Source organism: Bacillus rossius, chromosome 2, assembly GCF_032445375.1.
Source record: "Bacillus rossius redtenbacheri isolate Brsri chromosome 2, Brsri_v3, whole genome shotgun sequence".
Taxonomy (NCBI): domain Eukaryota; kingdom Metazoa; phylum Arthropoda; class Insecta; order Phasmatodea; family Bacillidae; genus Bacillus; species Bacillus rossius.
In genome coordinates this window covers 113,670,277-113,694,431 of record NC_086331.1, presented here as the reverse complement: position 1 = coordinate 113,694,431, position 24,155 = coordinate 113,670,277, and the positions used below count along the sequence as shown (strand labels likewise).

Genomic DNA, 24,155 nt, shown 5'->3' with positions numbered 1-24,155 from the left:
ATTTTTGAAGGTCAGAATCAAAGGTCAACGTCATCCAAAATGGTTGCTTGATGTAACATTCCAAGATGGCTGACCCTGGCACCAGTCACCTCACTCCTACTCCTGCCGCTGGAGCAACTATTATGTATTACTACACACATATTCTGGCTACAAACAGAGTAGTATATAAATGGAGCTCCATGGACAGGCTTCTAGGCTGTGGAGCTTTAGCCGGCGTCCGCCATCTTGAATTGTGATGTCATGGTGGCCATCTTGGATGACCTTGACCTTTGAAATTAAAAATTTTCTATAGTTTGCAAAAAAATGACCCAAAATTTGCTAAAATTCGCCAAAATGTACAGTTTTTAAGAAAAAATATTCCACCAAAAAATCTCAAAAAATTTGAAAAATGATTTTTTCTCTATTTCGAGAGAAAAATTCCCACGTTGAGGAAAACATTCCCATTTTATTTCTCGAAAATTAAAAAAATTTGAAATTTGAAAAACTCAAAAGACTTTGAAAGAACCAAAATTCCTAAAAATGGCCTAAGATTCCTAAGAGCAAGCCACCCTAAGCCACCAAGATCACGACCTTGACCTTGACCATAAACTTGAATTCTTTAATTTTTGACCAAAAGTTTTGGAAAATTTTAAGTCATATTTTGGCAATTTTTCGCCAATCTTGAATGTCAAGGCCAAAGGTCAAGACCATCCAAAATGGTGGCCGTGACGTTAAAATACAAGATGGCACACGATGACACCGAGACCACGCACAGGCACTAAGCACAGGACATACATTTATATACTACTAACATATTTACACAGACTGTGACATGTTTAAGTATATCTAAGAACTTTAGTTTACAATTTTAACTAAAATTGTTGAAAGATCGTCTGCTTATCGTAATGCAATCTTATGTAGCTGTTCCATCACCAAACCAACGTAAATAAAGTGATTGTTACATAGACTTAGCCAAATTCACAACACCAAAAAATAATTTACATGTCTTTAATAAAAGCAAACTTAACACATAGACACTTAATAGCAACACTTTGTTACAAATGATGAAGCAGTGCAGAACAATATGTTGTTTCAGATAAAGTTACAGAAGCCCGTACTGCTCTGGAGTGGCTTCGAAGCAAAGAAGCGAACATTGATCTGGAGCTTAATAACATTCGAGAAAGCCACAGCCAGTCCGTAAAGGACACTGGAAACACGTGGGAGCTGTTCAAGAAGCATAACTTAAAACTTCTTTTTATAGCCATAGGGCTCATGTTCTTCGAACAAATGAGTGGAATAGATGCAGTTATATACTATACTGCATTGATATTTAAGGTAAGCAGAATTATAATGTTTAAACTAACTGTGACCTCTTTCCTAAAAGAGACATAGGCTACCTACGCCAACATGAACAAACCATATTCAATTCAACATAAAATGTGTACAAAGTGCATTTCAAACATTCACTATGCGTGTCTAGTAATGAAGCATTAATTTTAATGGGAAAACCAAGTTAGCCAGTTCGAGCTACTTTTTTCCATTGGCATACATGCGTATATGTGAATGAGGCTATTGTTTCACGAAAATATTCAATTTCACTTATTAAATCTTTTTCATGTAAATGATTCTAATTCAATCGTGCTCTTGAGCAATCGAATGACCACCACATCCACAATAGGAGACGGAAAATTAAGGGTCCTTATACAAAACCCCGAATTACGTGCTGCATGACTCCCAATGAACACCTTTATAATGCAGTCTAGGGCAGTGACCGCGCAACATGCCTCTGCGTGCCGCTGCACCTAGCCCAGATACGGAACAAAACACGCGCAATCCCCCACGCCTCGCAGCCGAGAGCGCCACCATCTTGCACGCACGACACAGGTCTCGAGACACAGCTGAGATCCCTGGCGAGTCCCGCTCCTGCGGCAGTGCGAGCGCGGCCCCAGAGGTGAGCGAGGGGGTGTCGGCGGCGACACCCGCCCCTGCGGCAGTGCGAGCGCGGCCTTAGAGATGAGCGAGGGGGTGTCGGCGGCGAGTCCCGCCCCTGCGGCAGTGCGAGCGCGGCCTTAGAGATGAGCGAGGGGGTGTCGGCGGCGAGTCCCGCCCCTGCGGCAGTGCGGGCGCGGCCCCAGAGGTGAGCGAGGGGGTGTCGGCGGCGAGTCCCGCCCCTGCGGCAGTGCGAGCGCGGTCCCAGAGGTGAGCGAGGGGGTGTCGGCGGCGAGTCCCGCCCCTGCGGCAGTGCGGGCGCGGCCCCAGAGGTGAGCGAGGGGGTGTCGGCGGCGAGTCCCGCCCCTGCGGCAGTGCGGGCGCGGCCCCAGAGGTGAGCGAGGGGGTGTCGGCGGCGAGTCCCGCCCCTGCGGCAGTGCGGGCGCGGCCCCAGAGGTGAGCGAGGGGGTGTCGGCGGCGAGTCCCGCCCCTGCGGCAGTGCGGGCGCGGCCCCAGAGGTGAGCGAGGGGGTGTCGGCGGCGAGTCCCGCCCCTGCGGCAGTGCGAGCGCGGTCCCAGAGGTGAGCGAGGGGGTGTCGGCGGCGAGTCCCGCCCCTGCGGCAGTGCGAACGCGGCCTCAGAGGTGAGCGAGGGGGTGTCGGCGGCGAGTCCCGCCCCTGCGGCAGTGCGAGCGCGGCCCCAGAGGTGAGCGAGGGGGTGTCGGCGGCGAGTCCCGCGGGCGAGTCCCTCGCGACACATCCCCGCGCATGCACTTGACCTTACAACCTCCCGCTTGTTTTTAATAGAGTAACGTCTTTGCTTACGCAATAAAAATAAATGGAAAATGGTGTCTGGCAGGCATTTTACTCCATGGTGTTTGTAAAATAAATAAACTAAACTAATATTAAATTAGCTTGGCTTCTGGGTTGTAGCCGCTTCCTTGGCGAATAATTCACCGACGTTTCGGTTGACATTGCAGTCGTCATTATCAGGGAGCAGGCCAGAAACCAAGCTACTTCAGACAATGGCCGTGAAAGCCTGCGAACATTATCAAGTAATATTACTTTTTTTTAATCAAATAACCATAATAGAAATTAAATGAAGTGAAACGCACCAGGAACGCACAGGGTTGCGAATAGGTCCCAATATGCTTTCAAGTGAAGAAAGAACCTGAACACAAATCCTGTTAAAGCCTATTCTATAAGAGACGGCAGGAAGAAAATAATTTCCATGAATTAAAAATGTAAAAAGTATAAATTTTAAATTCAAAACATTTTAATGACATTTTAATGTAATTCAACAACAAAAAATTTCAATAACTGGAAACGTTACTAACAACCAAGAACAATTTAGGACGTGGAAACTCAGACTTTTATTTAGACAATATATTATAAAAATTTTTAAAAATATATTCCATGGTATCGCAACCACATACTTGAGAAAAAAGGAATGCCACTGTATATTTTAGATTTATAAAAAATAAAAAAATAAACAAATAGCTGATTCTGTACACATATAAAATTTCTGTCTATGTCTGATAAAAAAAAAACCTACTTTTATCCACTAATCATCAGATATTTGAACGAACGCTACTTTAAATTTCGTGTCTGACTGTATTTGCAACGTTATTGTTTTATCTCATCCTTATTTCAGGCATCATGCAGTAGTATCGCGACCTTTGGTAGCGTATAAACCTTTTTGAACATAAACGTAGTTGATGTTGTAGACCATGAAATCTCAAAAAAAAAAAAAAAAAAAAAAACTTGCGCGTTTCATTTGTACTCACACGCTTTTGTGAACATTGGTGAGCCATTCTTGTAAATAGGTTACTTACAGGAACTTTTTTAATACTTAATATAATTTGTTATAATTATGTTTAATGCAAGTCTGTACAATAATTACGTATGTTAATTATTTTATTCAGTGACCTATTGTATATTTTAGATTTATAAATATAAAAAAAAACACATAGCTGATTTTGTACACATATGAAAATTTCTGTCTAGGCCTGATAAAAAAAAACCTCCTTTTATCCACCATCCATCAGATAATTGAAAGAATGCTACTTTAAATTTCGTGTCTGACTGTATTTGCAACGTTAATGTTAAATCTCAAATTTTTAGGAAAAACACTGTAATACTGAAATTGAAAACAACTAAGAGGTTCGGGTCTTGTAAAATTGATGTTTACGTAGGTATGTCTTGCATAAACTGGGTATGTGGATGCAATATTAGCATTGAACAGAGGTCTTTTTAAACTAAGACATTTTTTGCTAGCATGTAGGTTGTGAATTCAGCTTTAAAAATTGGCTTGACAAATAGTACACGAACTCACAAAGTTGTTACTTTTATATTCTTTTATCTACCACTTAACAGAGAAAGAACAGATAAATTATATTTTTTTATCACTTGCTGTGTTAATGTAACATGATTTTTGTGTTTGTTTGCAGGCTTCTGGAAGCACTATTGATGATAATCTAAGTACAATAATTGTTGGCGTAGTGAACTGTACCTCAACCCTCATCGCAACCTTTTTAATTGACAACCTTGGACGAAAAATTTTACTGTACATATCAGCAGCAACCATGACCGTGTCACTGACAGTACTTGGCACATTCTTCTATATGAAGGACTCGGGATACGACGTCACAGAATACGGCTCTATACCACTTACCAGTTTTGTATTTTTCGTGGTTGGCTTCTCTCTTGGATTAGGTCCAGTGCCTTGGTTAATGCTTGGAGAAATCCTTCCAGGTAATAAATAAAAACATATACTTAAGTTCATTTGCAAAATTTTTCAAATTAAAATAAAAACTAGATATGTAAAAACTCCAAATTTTTGTTTTAGTTATATGATCATACAATTTTTAAAACTTGTAGGAATAGTAAAAGTAATTTTTTAATTCTACATTTTATTTTATTTGTCTAAATATCTCTTAGGGCATATATTTGCATACGGAAACTACATAAATGTGTTTAAATTATAAATAAGCCCTAGTGGGAACAAGAATTCATTTATTCTATACAGTTGTAGTATAAAAATATTTCTAACTACATATTATAAATTTTAGAATTTGATTTAAGATGTCTATGCATCAAAGAAACTTCTCATGATATCCATTGAACTTTCTTCATTTAGTTTGAGTCCATAACTTAACACAGTGCTATATCCTGCACATTAAGTTTGGTAAATTACAGAATATATTTTGTTGTGTGTCAACGAAGAATGACCGAAACTCAGCAGGGTAAGAAATGAAAAATTGCGAATTTGTGGAAACAGAAAAATGTCAGTAACAATCGAGTGGAGATTTTCATGGATAATAGAACGCTTTTAGATTAGTTTCAACATGAGTACCAGCAATGATAGTACCATCGTGAGTGTTCAGCAGTTAGAAAAACAAAACAAACAATTCTATTAATTTTTAATCTACCAGTGACAAATTAACAATGAGTAGGGGCATATATAGGGCCTGCATATTTCGCGAAAAGATTCCGAGATTAGTTATAAATTAAAACACTGTAGCACCGTCTGTGTTTCGTGATTGGGTGAATTTCTTTCAGGTACATGTCGAGTTTTACAATACCAATCAGAGTAATTCAGTGCGAAAGCAAACGCGTTATGAGTAGGGACCGGAAAAATTCGCGGGTTCAATGACCTGTAGGATGAACTCCATAGTTATACGTACACACGGTCAAATTTCACCCACTCATTGGCTGCTGTCTTGTGAGACGTCCCAACGTAGCAGCCTGTGATTCGATACAGCTTTGGTTGAGTGTTTCTCATTGGCTCAGAGTCATCCAGGTGAGTTGTGAGCCAATAGCAGAGGCAGCACTGAGGTATAACTATTTGTATTTTAGCTTATCGCGAAATGAATTCGCGAATTTTTCTGGTCTCTAGTTATGAGTGGCTCAGTCAAATAAGGCAACGACTTCTCAAGCAGACGGCCGCCAATCACAAGGAAGAAACCGCTGGTGCGGGTGTACCTTTTTGCAGTCTAATAGGCGTTCAGATTTATTCGGGAAAAATGCCTGCCCCTAGGCATGTATTTTTCGCAAAAAAAAATCTGAATCGCCATTAGACTCCAACATCGTATATCAACACCAGTGGTTTCTTCTTGTGATTGGCGGTCGTCTGCTTGAGAAGCCATTGCCTTATTCGACAGAGCCATTGAGGACATGTTTGTTTCTGCGCTGAATTGCTGTGATTGGTGTGCTGACAGTATACATGCACCTGGAAGAAACTCGACCAATCACGAAACACATACGATGCTAAAGTGTTTTACCTCCCAGCTAGTCTCGAAATCATTTCGCGGAAAATGCATGCCCCTAACAATGAGATAAATTAGAAGAGAATCCGATCGGAGGGACAAAGCCAACGCCAGTCTATTCAATTGGACTGCTGCACCTTGCTGACAGCTGAAGGTGTGCGCGCTCTTGAAATTCTGCAGTCCCTTGAAGGTGGAGACATTAGCATTGGGTGTGGCGAGCAGTTGGACAGGGCTCCAGCCGGCAGTTCGGTCTAGAGAAATTAAGGGCCCAGGGCCGATTATTTTGTAGGGTCCCTCCCTAGTACTTAATACACAACTCTTCAAACTCCACACTATTAAAAAAATCTAAAAACTGCAACGCTTTAAGTGATTATAATGCTATATAAATAGGACAGCATTAAGTGATTTTCAACAACATTTTAAGAAATATCCTCTCAATAAAACATAAGTGTTATACTTTTATACTTTTTCAAATAATATGACAAAATTTTTCCGCTTTAAAACTTAATAATGTACGTAATAGTTAGAGACCCGTGAATTTCGCGGATTCAATGACCTCCAGGATAGACTCCAATATCCTCTACATACTCGGGCAAATGCCAACTGTTCATTGGCTGTTGACTTGTGAGTCGTCTCGACTGGGTGGCCTGTGATTCGAACATTTCTATGAGTGAGGGTCTCTAATTGGCTCTCAGTCCTCCAGATTAACAGAGAACCAATGACAGAAGCAGCACTAAGGTATAATTATTTGAATTTTAGCATAAGACGAAATGAATCCGCGAAATTCACGGGTCTCTAGTAATAATGAACAACTTAAATTATAACATACTTAATAACAACTTAAAAAACAATAATCATTAGAGTCCCGGAAATTTCGCGGATTCCTCTGGCCTCAGGATAGAATTCAAAGTTATAGGTGTGCTCGACCCATGTTTACTTTCCCATTGGTTGATTTCTTAGCGAGAACATTTTTATCCTTGTTATTTGGCACTACCTGATTCGCTTACTTCTCTCCTAGCTGGAAATCGTTGGCTCACGGTCGTAGAGGGGCGTGTCCAAATAACTGCGGTCCAATCATGAACACAGTGCGACAGTGTGGAGGTTTGCATTCTAGCTTGCGACTAAATGAATGCGCGAAAATTCCGTGGCTCTAATAATCATTTAACATTATTTTTCGCACTTCATATCAGCGAACGTTTCAATAATATAATCAAAGATCAATGTCCGCGCATAAAGCTTAATGTTCCTAGATCAGTAATTTTTTGTGTACCCATTGGCCATTGTTAGAGACCTGCAAAATTCTTGGATTCTTCGGTGATAGGCTAGAATTCAAACACATATACCTCTTAGATAATTTTACTATTGGCTTACTGTTCATCTGGACGAATCTCAACCAGTTATAAACCCTCAACCAAAGAAGGATCGAATCACAGACAAACCAGCTGAGACGACTTACAGGTCGGCAACCAATGAAATTGCGTTATTTTCCCGAATGTACAGGGGTATGTGCAGTCTATCCTGAAGGCCATCGAAACCGCGAATTTTGCAGGTCTCTAGCCTTTGTTGATCTCAGGCAATTCATTATTCTGCTAAGCACACTGAAAGATTTTTCTGCCTGAGCGAAAGAAACAGGAAGTACAGTACCCAGAAAATGCGCAATGCAACACACACATTTGGAAATAAATTATAAATACTGAGTTATGATTATTTATTGAGTCACTTCAGAGGCTGCAGAGTAGATTTAGAAATATTTGTCTTGTGATTCTTGAGAACAATGAGGAATTTCGAATGAATTATTTGCCTCCTTACTTTGTTTTCATCTGCGATAGTTGAAACAATTCCAATATTAAAAAAAGTGGTCTGATATTTGTTAGCCTTTTCTTCTTTTTAATGCTTTTCTTTCCTCTTTTGAGCACCTTAATAATTCGGTATTCCATAATTTCCAGAAAAAATTTAGCACATTAAATTTTAAGACTTAAATTTTTAAATAAATTAATAAAATAAATTAAAAGTGTCACGCAAGGATGAGCATAACAAATCTGCTTTCATATTTCTAACTCCGAACGAAATTAGACTCTGGGTACATATATTTAATATGACACGTAACAAATATTTTTGAAGCTACCCTATTTATTATCTGCATTTTCAGCCATATACACCACTGTTTCTTGTGTGAGATTCCGGAACTTTACACTTATAGGTCAGTTAATTAATATTCCATGCAAACTGTATACATTTGGATCGAATAAAAACACACACACACTTATCAGATTTTTCCCAGCAGTGGCTGTAAAAACGACATTGAATTGTTTTCCTTCATATAAAACCCTAGGTGTCAGGATTATGTAAAAATATGTTAAGCGTAAAATTCCTTACTGTACTTATAAGTATATGTAGGAACAAAGTAATGAAATATTGAAGATTTTTTTTATAATTCACGCTGATTAACTTAAAACTGTCTTAAATTTACTTTTGTATAATATTATATTGTCTTGTCCAGTTAAGTGACTAATTCTACGAAATTTCTTTTACAGCGAAAGTTCGAGGACCTGCAGCATCGCTGGTTACTGTCTGCACTTGGGGATTCGCATTCATAGTTACAAACTCCTTCTTGCATGTTATCAAAATTTTGGGCACATGTGGGACATTTTGGATGTTTGCCTGTATCTGCTTCATTAGCATTGTATTCGTATTTTTTTATGTGCCTGAAACTAAAGGCCAAAGCTTGGAAGATATTGAAGAAAAACTAAGAAGAGCCCATAATCCGGTTTATTCTAGAGGTAACTCCATTTTACAAGAAATTCAATGAAACGATTTTTCAAATTTAAAAGCATACTATTATTCTCATTATTGTAAAACAAATTTTATTTATTGGACAATAAGGTCAATAGAATACAACCCTACTTAAGTGAACACATGTAACTTACCCATTATATTTTGGAAATATGTGGCTTATTTAATGGACACTTGATAACATAACAAAAAAATGTCAAATAAATGCAAAATAATTAATTTAATGTGACAATTTGTGAAAATGTTTAAATTGTTAATATTTGTATGATCTTCTTGATGCTGTAGTTATTATATTCGGTAAACTGATTAAAAATATTTGATAGATACAATTTTTGTAAGAGAATACTTATATTTAATCAGTCCTGTTCATTCAAACAATACAATCTACGATCACAACTGTGTCGTGGCCCTAGTTATAGACCGGGCCAGGGTACTGAGAACATTTAGATGCCAGTTAGCTCAAAAAACGAGACATTTTAGACAATCCTCTTTATAGTCTACTTGGCGCTCAAGCTTCCACTGACAGATTATAGACTGTGGTTAACATCCAGATAACTGTCAATGTATTGCTAACTATTTAGCTTTACTGTTGGCCACAGGGAAATGCCACGCCCCTTCGCGAAACAAAATAACAGTGTATTTTCTTTGAGATACAGATCAATACATACATTGAAAATTTTCTGAGCAACAACCCCTATGGTCCTTTATGTTACAATTGGCAAATTATATCCCTGCACAAACACACACATGACGCAGAATATTTTTGTCCATATTGTAAAAAAAAATGCCTACGCCTTTCTTAAATGTTTACATAAATAATCGCATGGTGTAGCACAACAAAATCAATTATAAATATATCATAAATATAGCTTACCCTACACAGCATTGATTATTTAGCCATCAACAACTTTGGCCATTACCCTAGGCGTGGAAATCACTCAGCGATAATATCACATAAGTGTGAGTCAGGCGGCGTTCAGACACCCGGGTGTTTTGCAACATTTACAAACCGCTCCAGATGATCATAGGTGTATTATTACGAATAGCACTTTAGAGCGATTGCACTTTATATTGATATTTTTGTTGTATAATTTTATTTTTTTTTAAATATTTTTACAGCGAAACAGGCCAAAACGGGTGTTTTCACCAGGCTTTTCAGGAATGAAATATTCTGGACACAATATTGTAAGGATAGGTAACTTAAAATAATAAATACATCACACAAAGTCCCATAGAGGTGCGTTACCGAAGCGAAGACTACACGCCAGTTCGTGCCTTGCACATAGAGGCTAAGAGGTGTGTGCTGCGCAAGCCTGTGACGCCCTTAGTGCCCCCGCGCTTTTAGAGTCTGGCCAGGACACATGAAATAGCCCAGGTGGAAAGCTACCGAGAAATGAGCGAAATAAAAAGGTGATGAAACACCGTGGAAGATGTCCATTAAGGAATGTCTCAATTACAAATTTTAATAGTATCAACTGTAAACGTTGTAGTGTGTTGGTTCAAGGTCACAATCAAAAAGAAACTCAAACAGTTTTGGATAAGCGCATGCGCGAGTACACATTGCTTTGTTGTTTTCTCGCTTGCAGAGCCACCTATGCAAAATGGCGACTCCCGAGCGTAAAGCGTTTTGTGTTCTGCAATTTGCTAAGAGTGAATCTGTACGTTTCGTTTGTACGAGAGTGGTTGAATGTCGAAGTCCCTGACCATTGGATTGGTCGTAATGGTCGAGACGACAGAGCTCTTTCTTATTCGCTGGCCTCCCACATGTTATAAGTTACAAGTAAAAAATAAAAATTTTTGAAACTGAATCATTACACAAAGAAAATTTTTTTTACTGGTTTCAAATGGCACACCATTAATTAAGAAATAAAAGTCTACAAGTAATTGGAGTTTATTTATTTTGGAGGGAACTTCGTATTGAGATACCCAGTTTCTTGTAAACATTGAAATGTAAGCATGAAAATTTCGAAAATGTTTATGAAACTGTCAAGTTCTTCAGAAAATTACCTAAAACAAAGATTTTTTGTTCGGTGCATTCTCAAATATAATCACAAAGAGGACTGAAAATTACTCTTTTGCACTAGGTATCTTTAGGACTCATCACAAAAGAAAAAAGACTGTATGTTGACTATATAAGGGATGTTCTTTGGTAAAACTCGAAAAAGTAAATACCACTTCCAATTATTCTAGTTTATATAAATTTAATTTTAAGAGTAACACATTTTTATCTGTACTTTGTTTTATAGGTATTTACTTATATGGGATGCTCATTAAGCTATAAATATAACAGCCAATTCATCTTTATATTTATTGAATTTTTTCAGTAATTGACAGATGTGCTCACCCTTCCCCTCTTCACACCTTCCCCCTTCAATCCCTTCTCCTAATTTCCTGCTGGACTTAGGTTGGGTTCACAATTGAAAAAATAACAGTAACAGTAACAGTAGGTCATGTGCATAGGATATGAACGCCATGTTTCCTAGCCTAACGATTCACAATAGCAGAAAGTTGGTCGTGTGCATGGGAGCGAGGTCGTGCGCATAGGAGTGAAATGAATATATTTTATTTCGGTCGCGTACGCATGGCACAACAGCCAATGAGAGAAGAGCATGGTGTTTTTTTTTTTGGCGGGACTATAAATATGTTTATATTTATTAACCATATTGTGGTAAGAAAATGTCGAGATAATAATAGTATTATCGTTATTTTGAAAGTTAATATGTTTATTTACTAGCACTGCTAACAGATGTCGCATAGTTCACGAAATTTCATTGGCTGAAATTAACAGTAAGAATTCAATTGTGAACCGATTTCGCAGTTCGCACAGGTCGTGTGCACAGGTCGTGCGCATGGCTTTCTATGCACTAGCTTAATTTTTTTAATTGTGAACCCAGCCTTAGTTGAGAATTTGGGAGTCGTCCATCTTGGATTTCGGCCATCTTGAATGGCATCACTGTTAGTTGAGAAGTTGAAAGGTAGGTAGTACCCAGTGGCGTAGCCAGGATTTGCGTATGGGGGGTGTTAAGAAGCATCCCCCCCCCCCCCGTATTAAAGCGGGGGGTCCGGGGGTCCTCCCCCGGGAAAATTTGGATTTTAAGGTGTATAATAGTGCTATTTTAGCAGTTTTCGGTACTTAAATTTAAATATTGTAATGGTAAAAATTTTATTAATTTTAATATGAAATTTGTTTGAGTGATGAATAAGAAATTAATTAAAGATTTGGTGCTAAGGGGGGGGTTCGAACCCCTAAAACCCCCCCCCTGGCTACGCCCCTGGTAGTACCACACTCACTGTGAGTTATTTTTATTTCTTAAAAATCTGAGTGCGTTGGTTAGGACTCAATTCATGATCACTCCTGTGATCTCAAGGTTGGGGGGCGAGCACCTTGTCCACTCGGCCACTGAGTCAATTGAAGAGAAAATAGTGAATAAGCTATATGAAAATAGGAATGGATGGGTTGTTGAAATTTATAAATTCGGATAAATTATTTATATCGATAATCAAATTGATTGTGATGAGGAGACAAATATGAAGGAGGGAAAGGGGAGGACGAGGGAGGAAGTTGGAAGAAGTTGGGAGAGAGGAGGGGTAGATGAAATGTTCAAGGATGAAATTAATGGTATTATTGATGCGGATATTACCGGCAGGATATAGTAAAAGAAATAGCTACCAGCTTCACCACCATATTTAATTTTAAAAATTGTGAGAAGAGCATGCCACAGTCTTTATATTTCAAAATGGCTACATGGATTGCTAGTATCTCCTTGAGATATTTGTGTTATCATTTCTAGGTCATAGTTCCTAAAAATGCTGGTCAGAGCATTCAAGTATTCCCTTGATTTAGTTGCATTTAACATTGCTAGAATATAGTACTAGAAATGACGGGACGAGCATGCCACATGTAATCCTGGTAATGGCAGCAAAATTTCAAAATGGTGTCCACAAGTAGTGTTCCATCTTTGTGGAAGAGTGAGGATAGACTCTACTGACAGTTACCCAACAGTGTTAATACATTCTTGGAACTGAAAGCTGAAACAACCAAGACATCGATGGCATCTGCACCACCAGCATTTGGTGGTTATTCGACCCAATCTGACATATTAACTTCGATAACAGCAATATCAACTCCGCCATCGATGGGGACCCTAACTGCAGAAATGCTCTTGGCGACAGAGATTCCGACGACAATGATGCCAAGAGCTGTAGAGATGCCAGTGGCAATGAGACTGGCATCTCCAGAGATCTCAATTGCAGAAGGTATGCTATCGTTACCAACAGCACTAGAGGAGTCTTTAATGCGTGCAGTGTCTTCAGCAGCAGTGAAATCGATAACCAAGGAAACAACAACCGATTGTGTTCCATCACCCGACTACACCTACTGTGACAACCTACAAACTTGAAGACTCGCTAGTATGTAGGTAATACACAATTGTAATAATATCACTGAATGTGTTAAATATTGTTGCGACAGGTATTGTAGCCAGTTCATAAACTATGGAAACTCGAAATACACATCGCGAACTATATAAGGTCAATACAAGGGATTATAAAATATATCACTGTACTTTTAATGAAATTGAGTACTCTAAGCTGTGTGATATATGTAGTGATCGACTGTCATGTAAAAATGCTTTAATATTACATGCCAAGGCATGTAAATAACTCGCTTCACACTCAAGAAAGACTGTATAAATCAGCATACACTTGTAATGTGTTTGTTTTTGTACTTATAGAAAAAAAACAATGTTTTTTTTTGTTGTAGAAATTATATTGTTTTATTTCTTAAATCTTACACTTTAATTGTAAATTGAGGAGATATTTAAATAATTATGTTTAACATAAAATTACCTTTTCTACACCGATGAAGGATCGAAACAAATACTTAAATGAAGCGAGTCAATAAATATTTATATTAATGATTATTTTTTTAGAATTTTAAGATTTTTCTCTAATTTATAGGTTTAATATTATGGATTTTTAAGATGGCAGCCAAGATGGCCGACAAAATGGTGCAAATCATGGTAGTAAATACTACTGAACTCAAGTGGTAGAAAATAAAACAGTATTGTTAAACACATTCTAGCAGATGTGTTTACTATGTGACACTAGCACTATTGTATCGAGTACTGAAAACAAGATGGCAGTGCCCTCTAGCAGAAGGTGTGTTATTAGCATTCCCATTAGTGTGTATTGAAAATAAGTCGGACAAACATGGCCGCCGCGGCTGGGGCAACTTGGGTGCTGCGGTCATATAATTATGTTCTTTTCATATGCGCTTATTTTAATTATTCAGTGAGCAGACTCACTATCGATTAATAGGTGTCTGACCATGTGCCTGACCACGTCCTGCGGTGAAAGTAAGCAACATTGGACTAGCCAATGATTGACATGCACAAGCTGGCAGCACAACGTGTCGGACATACATGGCCGCCACGGCTGGGGCAACCTGGCTGCTGCGGTCATATAATTATGTTCTTTCAATTAACTTGGCTGGCTGGCAGCCTGGCGGGAAACGACGAAAGTCGCCCCCTAACAACCAGTTATGCCCAAAACCCCCAATGCGGACAAAAATGTCCAAGTGCCTACCCTTGCTTAGTAGATATTTTCTACTCTGTCCAACTCTTCTTCCGGAACTATCCTTCTGTTTCCTGTAATCAACCTGCTTGTCAATAATGCATGCAATTTTGCATCCCGCATGTAGGTGCCCAGGGTTTTCCCTGTGTCTATGCAGGTTTTACCTGGGCCCAATTTATCTAGTTTTTAGTCTAGAATAGTCAGTGAGGGGAGTTAGTCATGGCGCCAATTGCTGCCATGGCTGGCTGATTCCCCTCCTAGCAATGATGCATGCACCCTCTCTCGCATGGCTTAAACCCTGCATGATTAGAGCGTATAGGCTTCGGCCTAAGACACACTTAGAGTCTTTCCCTAACCCAGACCCCTCCCAAATAAACTTAGTTTTAATTTAGGTTAGGAAAAAAATTGAAAATAAAGATGGCGGCAACGTCCTCTTGCAGGTAAAGCTATTATACCTTCAAATTAAAAAAAATACAAATACTAATATGTGTGTTATTTAATTTATATACCTCACCTGCTGTCCTCTAACCCCCATATACACTGTCGGCACTGGGTTCAAGTTGTTGACAGCAATATTAAAACTCATTATAAATGGCTTGTCTCTTGCAATGATCTGAAAGTAAGTGTTTGAGGCATTTATACATGGGTTGAGTGGTAATCCATAACATTTAAAATGATTAGTGAGTTGCAATGAAGATGCATATCACTAGTTATGGTGAAATTGTCACTTATCTAATGTTCATTGCATTGGATTATTATCAATAATTTTATCTTGCTTCTGAATTATACTGCTCAGGGTTACTCGCACGGGTAACCTAAGATTCACTGACATAGAACGACATTCTGTTCGGGTGGAGTCATGCAGCTTCGATTTTTTTTGAAGTTCACTATGAATAGATAATAAACAACATACAACAGTTGGGTAAGCAAAAGATTTGTATTCTATCCATTGTTGCAGAATATTCATAAATGGTGGGAAGATTTAGTTATTATTACTTGAAGCAACTTCCAGGTAAGGAAATAAGGCATTTCTGGTCAAGTTTGTGCCGTTTATAGTTCCCGCATTAATTTAAATAAATTATTTTTGCGGTAGGTAATTAAATTTTTTTTTAAAAATAACATTTCTAGTTTCTTTTTAAAGAGATAAAATTTAAAGTAAGTTTCAGCACAGATAGCTGAATTATTCAGGTGAGTGGACCTGTGTTAAGTCCCCGAACTCATCATTATTAGCATTTTTATTTGATTTTATTTGATACACCTGCAATTGGGCTTCCACCCGGTGGCAAGGTTTACTACCCCTTACACTCTAATTTCCATAAGAGATACACCTATACATTTAAAGTCAGGAGACCTGGGGAAAAAAATTTTACTGCAAATTTTAAGGGTCTGAGATTTAAGTTCCTCCTTAATGCCAGTTAAACATTTTAATATTCCCTGCATCGTCAGATATACAATATTAATGCCAATGTTTTGCACTACTCTTGATTAAAGTAAATAAAGTTTGTGACTACTCTATAATGCGATACCAGACAATTTGTAATGTAGGTACCGTAACCAATCACCCCTGCTACAGAATTTTTTTTTTAAATGTAGCTGATCTAACTTAACCAACCTTTTACTTTGTTTTCAATATCTAAACGAGTGCAATCCTAACTTAGGAAATAAACCTGAACTACAAATGTATGGTATTGCATCAAGGGTGCCCAAATGAAAGTTTGTTTTTTTTGGGGGGGAGGGGGGGGGGGGCAGACCATATGATAGTTCGGAAGGGGAGGAGGCAGACCATATAATAGTTCGTAAGGGGAGAGGGCAGACCTTCAAAAATATCCAAAAAGTGCCAAAAATTACTCAACATTTGGCAAAAATGTTCAAAAACATATAATTTTATTCATTTTCCTGAAAGATGGGGAGGGGGACACTGCCCTCCCCTGCCCATAGGTATGGGCGCCCTTGCAGTGGTGTAGCGAGGGGGGAGGCCCAGAGGGCCCCCCCCCCCAAAAGAAAAATTAAGTAGGTGAATTCACTACCTAAAAACTCTTGAAGCAGATGACTGGAAGGTCGGTCAAGCTAAGCTACGATTCACCCAAACAAAGGGCTGACGCTTTCCTACCCGCTCCCCTTGCAATGACAGAGGGCTCAACATCGGGTATTCAGGCAGAAAACCCTCATTACTCATGGCCATAAAACGCCTTCCTCTGCCGACCAGGGCGACACCCGTTTGGTACTTACAACAATGCAGTTTGAAACAGTCAAGTTCTAGCATTCTGGTTTTGACAGTAAACTAAATACCAAAATACTGTATTTCAATTTGATTGTTTCAATTGGCAAGCAGTTTGCATAAGAGCTTCGAAACCCATTTAAATAATTATTATTAAATTGTTCACACAAACCAATTTTCTTACAAAAATGTAGTGACGTGTCCCTGGCAGAGACCGACGGTGATGGAGTGTTTAAGGTGGGGGTGAAAACCCCCGAGATGTGGTGGGCTCAGGTGCGGCCGAAGAGCACCTGTAATCGAGTGGCGAGTCGGGCCGACGTGGGCTGCGGCCGAGGGTCTTGGGGCGGACCTACCTCGATGTAATGCTCCGGGGGCTGGCGGTCGGGGAGGGGAGGAATGTCGATGGGGATGAGGGAATGGGGGTTTGACTTGATAGGGGAGATGAGCACTGGAGGATGGGGGAAGAGGAGTTCAGTAGACGGTAGGTTATCTGGGAAGTAGGGGACAGGGGGAAAGTTAATGAGTGGAGGGGGCTGTAGGCCGGACTAGGCTCCACCAGGCCAGACGAGAAGTACCCCAGTTGATATTCCAGTAGGGGATTTTATTTCTTGGCCTGCCTGGAGTGTCTCCGACCTGACCTCTTGCTTGGTATGGACGAGAAGGGAATCGAGGAAGGGGGGATGGAAAACAAAAGGGGGGGGGGGCAGATGAGCAAGGAGGGGCTGTTCCAGGGAGAGGAGGGAGCCTAGAGCGTATTCCCCGAGTGCCACTCCAGGAAGGAATGGCCGCTCCAGCGACGGGGGAAGGATGGAGAGAGGAAAAACAGTGAAAAAGAAAAAGAAATGTAGAGCTCACATACCACTTGTACTATTTTATACCCAGATTGCTCAAAGGTATGAACTCTCTGTCTGATCAAACATTGCTGGATGATTATCCCCCCAGCTTTACAAATTAGTCAGTGAGAAACCATTATAATATACTGTTATACATCATATCACAGCACACTGTGATGCCGTCCCCTCTACCTCCATTGATTTTTACGTGATTTTTGTTTGGGTTCGAGATCTCAGGGAGGGTTCGGCCTTGTGGCTAGAGGTAGGGGTTAACGCAGTAGGGCCCCCGAGCTGTTATGGCCACTCGGGACACCTGAAGAAGAACACAAAGTTTCTGGAGGGTATTTGATGAATTTATTACGGCACAGCCCTATACATAGTGCTGCCCGTTCTGGCCGTAACGGTTGTCCCAGATCAACTGGTCACACGCGCGCAGCCCACTTCCTCAGTGGCGGCTCACGATTTTAATGCGCGTGAAGGACGTACTTTTACACCCGATGCGGCGGTTACGAAATAAACTCTAACATGACCAATTAAACCTTGACGAACAAAACAATTCACTATTACACGATACTTATTAGACTGGGCTATCGGCACGTAGGCCCGTGTCTCCGGCGACTCTACGTGATTCCTAGATGTGACCCAGGGACTGATTCTTTAGTACATTTGGTGGCACGATGCCGTGCGGCGGTTACAAGTAAACTCTAACATGACAAATTATACTTTGACGAACAAACACTTCACTATTACATAACACTTATTATACTGGGCTAGTGGCACGTAGGCCCGTGTCTCTGGCGACTCTACGTGATTCCTAGACATGTCCCAGGGGCTGATTCGTTAGTATGTTCGGTGGCACGTGTCGCCTTCTGGCTACCCCGTGCAGGCCAAAACTAATTAGCCGGTAAGCTAAGTTGGGGCATGAAGCGCCGACGTAACGTCTCATAAACGTCCCACAGTACTTACATAATATGTTGAACACTCATCTTGGAGCACTGATTTAATTAAGTGAAATACCTCACGGTAAAATGAAGCCGACCTTAGAACTGTACGTAAAAGATTAGAAAGAGATTATGCTATTGAAGTAACATATCGGTGAAAGCAAGAGTTGATGGTTCCGCGTTGCGCGAAGGCTGCCGGCCTATGAGAGCTCCTGAAGGACACTGGTGCTCTCGCCGCGCGCGACCCCCCTCCCCCGCCAACCTCCCGCGGAAACGTGTGAATTTCGCAGGAAAACTGAACCGGCCAGGTTCGGGACAAAACGCACAGTGAAACATAATTTTGAAAGGACTGAAATATTAAATGATGAAAATAATGTAAAATAAAAACCTGTGGAAAAATATACATAAATTAATTTGTTGTAGTGCGGCGGAGCAATATGCCACACCCGGCCGGATCCTTCCGCCGCTGTAGCACTCGTTGCCTGGCGTTCGCCTCGTCGCACGAACTACACTTTGCTGCGCGCACGAGCGCGTTCGGTGCACACGCCTTTGCGAGACGTTGATGAGGCATAGCGGTCTATGCGACATAGAGGAGCATTGGCGGTCGGCGTCAACTGCATATTATTAACTAAATATTTATAACCCTTATATAATACATATGACGAATAATTAGTGCCAGAGTGCGATTGTGGCAAAGGCACAATAATTATTTAGGGCTGGTTTTATGACCTCCGGCTAAAGTTCCGGCTAAAATTTAACCGCAGGCTAGCTCTTATTTCGGTTTTATGACTCCCTGTTAACGTCTACCTTCCAGTTAAAGTCCCGGCTAACCTAGCGGGTGGATGAACCGGCCGCTAGCTGCTTAACCGGAGGCTAAGCAACAGAAAATAAAATGGCGATGTATCAGGCGAGGTTAGTTGTTGTTAGTGATGATGACTATTTGAGGAATTATATTGAATATTTTCAGGATGCGATGGAATAATTTATTACTAAATATAAAATGATTCGCCGTATTCGTCAAAGTTATATTAAAAATTACATGGCATGAAAGTGTAGTCACTCTTTTCTATTCTCGTCGTGTATTATTATTTGACTTTAATTGATCACGAAGTACATAAAAGTATGCAATGTATATAGACTTAAATGTTTCTGCTTAAGAATATGTGTAAATAAGTGAATTTTAAAATTGCAAAACGAGGGTTATTATTACCTATAAAATGTGTGTTTTCGTGGAAGTTGTAACTGTGAATTTTTATTCGTAATACAGTGGACATATGCCGGGAATGAAATGCACTTCATACGACTGCAGACGTTGTTCTAATTCAATGAATACAATTGAATGTGAAAATAAATGTTACCCAATCATCCGTTCCCTATATTACAAACCTTTAGGTAGGTACTTATTATCTACCTACCACGCCACGCAAGTGCAAAACGAAAACAGCACTGGAATTATTCTGTTTCCCGTATCCAAGTTTATCCCTTGATCCTATTGGCATGGCCCTTTATAATGTTGGTCTAGTTTTACATTATACTTGCTGTTTTAATTTAGAATGTTGAAAAATCCTGTACATAACTCAAAATACCTAACATATCACGATGCAAACAAATTATGTCAGGCCTTGTAAAAATGTATTTCTTTCGTATACATTTTACAATCATAATTATTTCCCCAGTGAATATGTCTAGGATCTCTCGACCTACTAAATTAAAACAGCAAGCATCCTATACCACAAACTAATTCCATCAGGATTGGATTAATTTGGATACGTGATACGAAACTATTAGTACAAAAATGAAACCTACACCAGTGACATGAAAATCGACAAGTATTTTCCCGAAACAGGGTCTATATTATTTGATTATGAAATAAATTTATGAAAGAAATAAGTGTTCTCTAGCAAAAATGTCATCCCTATTTATTTGTTTGTATAGAATTACGTCATTAGTTTTGGCTATAACCTAACAAAATCATGAGTTTCAATACAAGAGTACACACGGTTTTGAATCGTAAATTGTAATTTTATGGTTTAATACAAAGCAGGTTTGACGTCGAAGTAGTTTTTGGTTAATTTAATTATATCTGTTGCAAGATAAAGTTCGCGGCATATTTCTTTACTGCAGCTGTAAGCATTCCGAATCACAATACAAACAAACAGCAGACTAACATTCTACCAGAAAAAAAAACTGTTTTGCAACAAAAGTTACCAAATTCTGGTTTATTTCATTACCAACACACCCATTATTACACCACACGCTTCGTCAGGTTCCGGTTAGCCAACCGCAGGCTAAGTATTGGTCATAATACACCCCTCGTTCGTTAACCGGAGGCTAGCCTAACCCGAAGGCTAGCTAACCTGAAGATTTAGCCGGAGGTCATAATATCGGCCCTTAGGGCAGCTGTTTGTTTGTATTGTGATTCGGAATGTTTACAGCTGCAGTAAAGAAATATGCCGCGAACTTTATCTTGCAACAGATATAATTAAAATAACCAAAAACTACTTTGACGTCAAACCTGCTTTGTATTAAACCATAAAATTACAATTTACGATTCAAAACCGTGTGTTTTCAACTTTACTCTTGTATTGAAACTCATGATTTTGTTAGGTTATATATTACGCCAAAACTAACGAAGTAATTCTATACCAACAAATAAATAGGGGATGACATTTTTGCTAGAGAACACTTATTTCTTTCATAAATTTATTTCATAATCAAATAATATAGACCCCGTTTCGGGAAAATACTTGTCGATTTTCATTTCACTGGTGTAGGTTTCATTTTTGTACTAATAGTTTCGTATCACGTATCCAAATTAATCCGATCCTGATGGAATTAGTTTGTGGTATAGGATGCTTGCTGTTTTAATTTAGTAGGTCGAGAGATCCTAGATATATTCACTGGGAAAATAATTATGATTGTAAAATGTATACGAAAGAAATATATTTTTACAAGACCTGACATAATTTGTTTGCATCGTGATATGTTAGGTATTTTGTGTTGTGTACAGAATTTTTCAACATTCTAAATTAAAACAGCAAGTATAATGTAAAACAAGACCAACATATAAAGGGTCATGCCGATAGGATCAAGGGATAAACTTGGATACGGTAAACAGAATAATTCCAGTGCTGTTTTCGTTTTGCACTTGCGTGGCAGGTAGATAATAAGTACCTAATGGTTTGTAAGATAGGGAAGGGATAATTGGGTAACATTTATTTTCACATTCAATTGTATTCATTGAATTATAACCACGTCTGAAGTCGTATGAAATGCATTTCATTCCCGGCATATGTCCACTGTATTACGAATAAAAATTCACAGATACAACTTCCACGAAAACACGCATTTTATAGGTACCTACCGGTAATAATAACCCTCGTTTAGCAAATTTTAAAATTCACTTATTTACACATATTCTTAAGTTTATATACATAGCATATGTTTATGTACTTCGTGATCAATTAAAGTTAAATAATAATACACGACTCGACGAGAATAGAAAAGCGTGACTACACTTTCATGCCATGTAATTTTTAATAAAACTTTGACGAATGCGAAGCATTTAACATTTAGTAATAAATTATTCCATGGCATCCTGCAAATATTCAATAGAATTCCTCAAATAGTCATCATCACTAACAACAACTAACCTCGCCTGATACATCGCCATTTTATTTTCTGTTGCTTAGCCTCCGGTTAAGCAGCTAGCGGCCGGTTCATCCACCCGCTAGGTTAGCCGGGACTTTAACTGGAAGGTAGACGTTAACAGGGAGTCATAAAACCGAAATAAGAGCTAGCCTGCGGTTAAATTTTAGCCGGAACTTTAGCCGGAGGTCATAAAACCGGCCCTTAGGGCCGGTTTCACAAAGTCTGTTTAAAGTTTCGGTTATCTAATCGAACGATTAATTTAAACAGGACATTAAAGTACTGATTATCATTTGACTGTTTCCCAACGTATTTTTAACGAGTGTTTAACTAAACAACGGTTAAAGGAAATATGGCAACCAGGCGATGACGTATTGGATCGCGATTGGCTGTCGTGCTACCTTCGTTTGTTACTTTTGGCCAGTGTTGAAGGTTCGGTTATAGAAAATTGTAAACAAACATCAATATGGACGAAAATAAGCGGCCACGATCCGGAAATTTTCTTGCTTTGGAAACGGAATTACTTATATCTTTAGTGGAAAATTTTACCTAAAACAATGTCAAACACTTCCAACTGTCTTTCTATTTTACATGCTTTATATTAGCTTCACCTGTATGTTTGTTTATCTGTCCGTCTGTAACTCTTTCGACTTAAGAGTGAGTGACTTATCACTATAAAATGTCCCACCAATTTTATTATGTTCGTTAGCCGAGCGGTCTAAGGCGCGCGACTTCTATGACGTCAGTTTTCGGATTCAGCGATCATGGGTTCTACTCCCGGCCACGCCGAAAGAAAAATTTTTTTTTTTTCCGGTAAATTCTAAGATTATATCCATACATCTAACTGTAAATGATTCGGAGAGACTTTACCATTTCTTTGTGACGTTGCAACTCCAAATAGTTATCTCAGATGGTAATAGGTAGTTTCGGTAACTCATTTCCCTATGATAATTCAGGGGTGCCCACAAGGGGGGGGTAACGACGCAGACTGCGTCATTAAAATTTCAGGGGGGGGGGGGGGGTGGTTAAAAGACGAGAAAAATGTATATATTATTTACATAATTATAGCTTATAATGTGAAAATACGTTTCTGGTGCTTTGATAATTGAAAGGGATCTTGTAAATCAAATTGGCCACCCCGCACTTTCCTCAACAAAAGCAGTTTGGCATCTGTCGGTTCAGGATGGAAATATTACCTGATATGACCAAAATTATTATTAGAAAATCAGTTTTAATTAATGCAAAATGTGAAAAAATATAATACTAAAAAAGTATAATATTATAAAATAATTGAGTAAATCATTGGGAAAATGGCATAAAAAATTTCGGGGGGGGGGGGGGAGTCATAGTGTTTGAGGGGGGGGGGGGGGGGGGGCACCTCTGGATAATTATACATAAATATAGTTTAAAAAACTAAAAAAACATGCTTTTAAAGAATATCAAACTAAAAAGTTAAAAATAAATATAGTTTACAAAACTAAAAAAACATGCTCTTAAAGAATATCAAACTAAAAAGTTAAAAATAAATATAGTTTAAAAAACTAAAGAAACGTGCTTTTAAAGATTATCAAACTAAAAAGTAAAAAATAATTTTAAAATTTAATTTATGACAATAGTATACAAGCAATACTAGTATAAATGAGAAAAAAGCATGGGGCGCTTAAATACAAAAAATATGGCACAAAGCAACAGTGCTAGGACCGTATTTTTGCTAAGCCGAAACCTCATTACAAATTCACTGTCATTCATTTGAAAGTGATTTGGCCTTACTCGAAATATTCGTGGTCTATTTAAATAATCAACAATTTCTTCATCATCATCTTCAAACAAAATGTTCAATTCATTCGCCATCATCACTGCGGCACTTCAATCAATTATGTCTGTTTTGCACACTATGTGGTTTCAAACAGCTTCAAATATATACATAACCTCAAAACTATCAGCAGTAGCCAACTAATCAGAACCTCTTCTTGT

General features: G+C 39.0%; 1 protein-coding gene across 2 annotated transcripts in view; it reads left to right on the top strand.

Annotated features, from left to right (window-relative positions):
- Window positions 1-9,305, top strand: part of LOC134529635 (facilitated trehalose transporter Tret1-like) — a 42,263-nt gene extending 32,958 nt beyond the window's left edge. Inside the window, exons 6-8 of one of the 2 annotated variants that reach the window (XM_063363939.1) lie at window positions 1,076-1,314; window positions 4,357-4,660; window positions 8,709-9,305. In XM_063363939.1, coding sequence (XP_063220009.1) covers window positions 1,076-1,314; window positions 4,357-4,660; window positions 8,709-8,983 — 818 coding nt within the window. In that variant the 3' untranslated portion in view covers window positions 8,984-9,305. The remainder of the gene's footprint in view (window positions 1-1,075; window positions 1,315-4,356; window positions 4,661-8,708) is intronic. The other variant, XM_063363940.1, reaches the window with a different exon arrangement.
- The last annotated feature ends 14,850 nt before the right edge of the window (window positions 9,306-24,155 follow it).